Raw genomic sequence first — 3,622 nt, forward strand, 5'->3', positions numbered from 1 at the left:
TTGGGAGAAAGCACAGTGGAGCTTCTGACCCAGGCTTCACTCCCAGCTCAGCGTCAGGGCTCCAACTTGCTAGTCATACCACCTGCTTTTCTGGATCCTCCATAACATTTCGTTTCTGTGTCACTTTTTGGAGCATTGGTTACAAACCACCTGATCACGTTAACCATCTCCTATTTTTTTTTCTTTTCTCTCTTTTTAGATTTTTCAGTTACAGTTGACATTCAGTATTACTTTCTACTACTTTCAGATGTACAGCATAGTGGTTAGATATTTATCTTTTTTCCCAGTAGCTTTAACTCATTACTCTCTATTCTTATGTTTTGTAGCCTTTTGTACATTTTCATGCTTCTAAGCATACGATAGGTATTAAATTAATACTTCCTAAGGTCTGACCTGGCGGTGGCACAGTAGATAGAGCATCAGGCTGGGATGCAGAGGAGCCAGGTTTGAGACCCTGAGGTCACTAGCTTGAGCGCGGGCTCATCTGGTTTGAGCAAAGTTCACCAGCTTGGACCCTAGGTCGCTGGCTTAAGCAAGGGGTCACTCAGTCTGCTGTAGCCCCATGGTCAAGGCACATATGAGAAAGCAATCAATGAACAACTAAGGTGTCGCAATGAAAAACTGATGATTGATGCTTCTTATCTCTCCGTTCCTGTCTGTCTGTCCCTATCTATCCCTCTCTCTGACTCTCTCTCTCTCTGTCTGTGTAAAAATAAATAAATAAATAAATATAAAAATAAAAAATAAACTTAAAAAAAAATACTTCCACCTGACCGAGTAGTGGCACAGTGGATAGAGCGTTGGACTGGGATGCAAAAGACCCAGGTTCGAGACCCTGAGGTCACCAGCTTGAGCGCGGGTTTTGAGCAAAAGCTCACCAGCTTAAGCCCAAGGTCACTGGCTCCAGCAAGAGGTTACTCGGTCTGCTGAAGGCCCGCGGTTAAGGCCCATATGAGAAAGCAACCAATGAACAACTAAGGTGTTGCAATGTGCAAAGAAAAACTAATGATTGATGCTTCTCATCTCTCCGTTCCTGTCTGTCTGTCCCTGTCTATCCCTCTCTCTGTCCCTGTAAAAAAATAAAAAATAAAATAAAAAAAACCTTCCTAAGCAGATTTAAGGCTCGGCTGGCAAGGGTGCTCTAAACTGTGGAACAAAGAACTGGCAAGACTCCCTCTGGTTTGTGCTTCCCTACTAGACACATAGAAGTCTTCTGGGAGCCCGGAGAGTGATAAAAAGCCTATATTTTTAGAGTGACCAGTTATGGCCCAGTAAAAAATGGTGCATATAAGAGGACCAAGGGTTGAGGCTGCCGTTACTTTCATTGAGAAAACAAGCAGCTATGGTCACTTCCCGTCAATCACCTCCAACTATCTTCCTCCAGGGACTGGGCTTCACATATAAAAGCTGTCCTCTTTTCCCCAGTGCTGCCCTGGAAACCTCAGCTGTGAATTTCACATAACTTCTCAATTGCTAGAGGTCCCAGGGCATACCTATAGGCTCATTTATCTCCTGAGTTTGGAATTAGATTGCACTTGACCCAAAGACCTTCAGTTAGAATGTGGCTGCAGTCAGAATGTTTCCCTAAACTTTAAGTAAAAACAAAGTAATAAGGAATAAAGAGAAAAAGAACAGAGAAAGCTTACTTCAAGTTTCACTAGTTTGCCAAGTTCATACCTTTGCAGCCAGCCGACACTCCATCACCCTGATGTTGAAATGGGAGGTTGCTGCCTTATTCATTTCCACACAACTGTTGGCAATCACAAACACTGCCCCACCTGGGAGTTTCACATCAGTTGCCCTCAGAGGACTAAATTCTATCAACTTGGCCTGTTGGAAGAAAAATGACAGATAAGATACGATGTATTAGAATTCAGAAAATGCTTAACCATTTATGCACTTATTTATCTTACTAATTTTTTTCCTAAAAATGCATTCATTCACTCAAATATTTTAACTTATTTTTACTTATTGATTTTAGAGAGAAAGGAAGAGAGAGAGAAACATCAATTTGTTGTTCCACTTATTTATGCATTCATTGGTTGTTTCTTGTATGTGCCCTAACCAGGGATCAAAACTACAACTTTGGCATCAGATGACACTGTAACCAACTGAGCTAACTGCCCAGGGCTTCATTCATATGTTATTTATTGACTTCTAGGTACTGTACTAGGCATTGGAGATACAACAGTGAACAAGACAGACACTGTCCCTGCCCTCACAGAGCTTACAATACAGTGGGAAAGGCAGTCAAGTAGACAAGTGCAGTTCCAGGTTGTGTGACAATGGTAGGAAAGTTCAAGGTGCTATATAGGCACATACTTGAAGCACCTGATCAGATAACAGCCTGTTGAAAGCTCCTCTGAATAAAGAGAAATCTAAACTGGGTCTTCAAAGATGAGCAAGATCAGGGCAGGCAGAGGGTTTCTGTACCCAAATAGGATGTCAAGAAAAGGGAAGAGCATGGGCAAGTTCAGAGATGCACAAGCAGCACGTGGTGTTAATAGAGCTTTAGGAACTGAAAGTTAGCTGCAGCTTCGAGTTTGAGGGGTGAGGCGTGGTAAGAGGGCAGGTCGGAGCAGTAAAGCAGGCGTAAGATTGTGAATTGATTTGTAAACTGAAAGAACTGGGATTTTGTTCAGATTCTCTAACTTACATTAACGTCAGGACTCCTGTCATCATATCTGCTTATCGGGTCTCATCCAAAACACCCAGAGTATTTTCTTAGCATTAAACCAAATTTGCTCATGCCTCATGTATTTGGCTTAGGGGAATCAACAACAAATATTCTTAATAAGAAGACATCCAGGTATTCTGGGAAAATAGCCAAGCCTGTAGGAATCTGATGAAAAACTAAGAAAAGATTTTAAATAAATGTTTGCTTCTACTTTAGAAATGGGTAGTTCATAACCAACAACCTAAACCTCTTCTCTGTCTAAAGGAGTTGATAGCCAAGGGGAAGTGGTATCCAGCTAAGGAATTCATTCCTGGATTACTGTCAACATTCTTTTCCCTACCGCTGAAGCCCCAAAAATGTTGACAGAGAAAAATGATACCAAAGAGTAAATTATAAAAAGAGAGGTTGTGAATATATGTGGTAAGAAAACTAACATTTGGGTTTAAAACCAACAAGAGATTATGAAAATGCCATGAGATGAAGTGATTTGGGACAAGAGAGGGAAAAGAGGTCTCAGTAACTAGGGAGTTGAGAAATCTCATCCTAACAATGAATTAGAAAGAAAAAAAAAAACATACACACAAGAGAAAAACAGACTTGAGGTATGATTCTGGAAACTTAAAGGAGAGATGAGCAACACGAAACAGAATAGGTGAACTGGTGGTAGCCTTGAATGACAAAGGAGATGAGAACTACCACCTTACAATAGAGCCTAACAGAATATGCTGACCAAAACCAAGAACACTAGGAATCTCATAGCCTTCCTCTCTGTGTGAACTTCCCCTCATTGATATTTCCAAATAGCTCAAGGTCACCTACAGTTCCTTCTTCTGCAAGAAATGATATGGACTGGTCCATCCCTCCGCCTTCGGTGCCAATATAACGCTCGCTCTTGGCACAGATTTCTGCAAGTTCCACCTGGAAAAGTAAAAATTCATTTGCACC

The 3,622-nt window shown here is 41.4% G+C and overlaps 1 protein-coding gene across 3 annotated transcripts in view; it reads right to left on the bottom strand.

Moving 5' to 3' along the window:
- The window catches only part of GALK2 (galactokinase 2), a 159,411-nt gene that overhangs the window by 61,772 nt on the left and 94,017 nt on the right, over positions 1–3,622 (bottom strand). For 2 of the 3 annotated variants that reach the window (XM_066388330.1, XM_066388329.1), the window contains 2 exons: positions 3,497–3,595; positions 1,678–1,830 (listed from right to left, as the gene is read on the bottom strand). In XM_066388330.1, coding sequence (XP_066244427.1) covers positions 1,678–1,830; positions 3,497–3,595 — 252 coding nt within the window. The remainder of the gene's footprint in view (positions 1–1,677; positions 1,831–3,496; positions 3,596–3,622) is intronic. The other variant, XM_066388331.1, reaches the window with a different exon arrangement.

Source organism: Saccopteryx leptura, chromosome 6 (assembly GCF_036850995.1).
Source record: "Saccopteryx leptura isolate mSacLep1 chromosome 6, mSacLep1_pri_phased_curated, whole genome shotgun sequence".
NCBI lineage: Eukaryota > Metazoa > Chordata > Mammalia > Chiroptera > Emballonuridae > Saccopteryx > Saccopteryx leptura.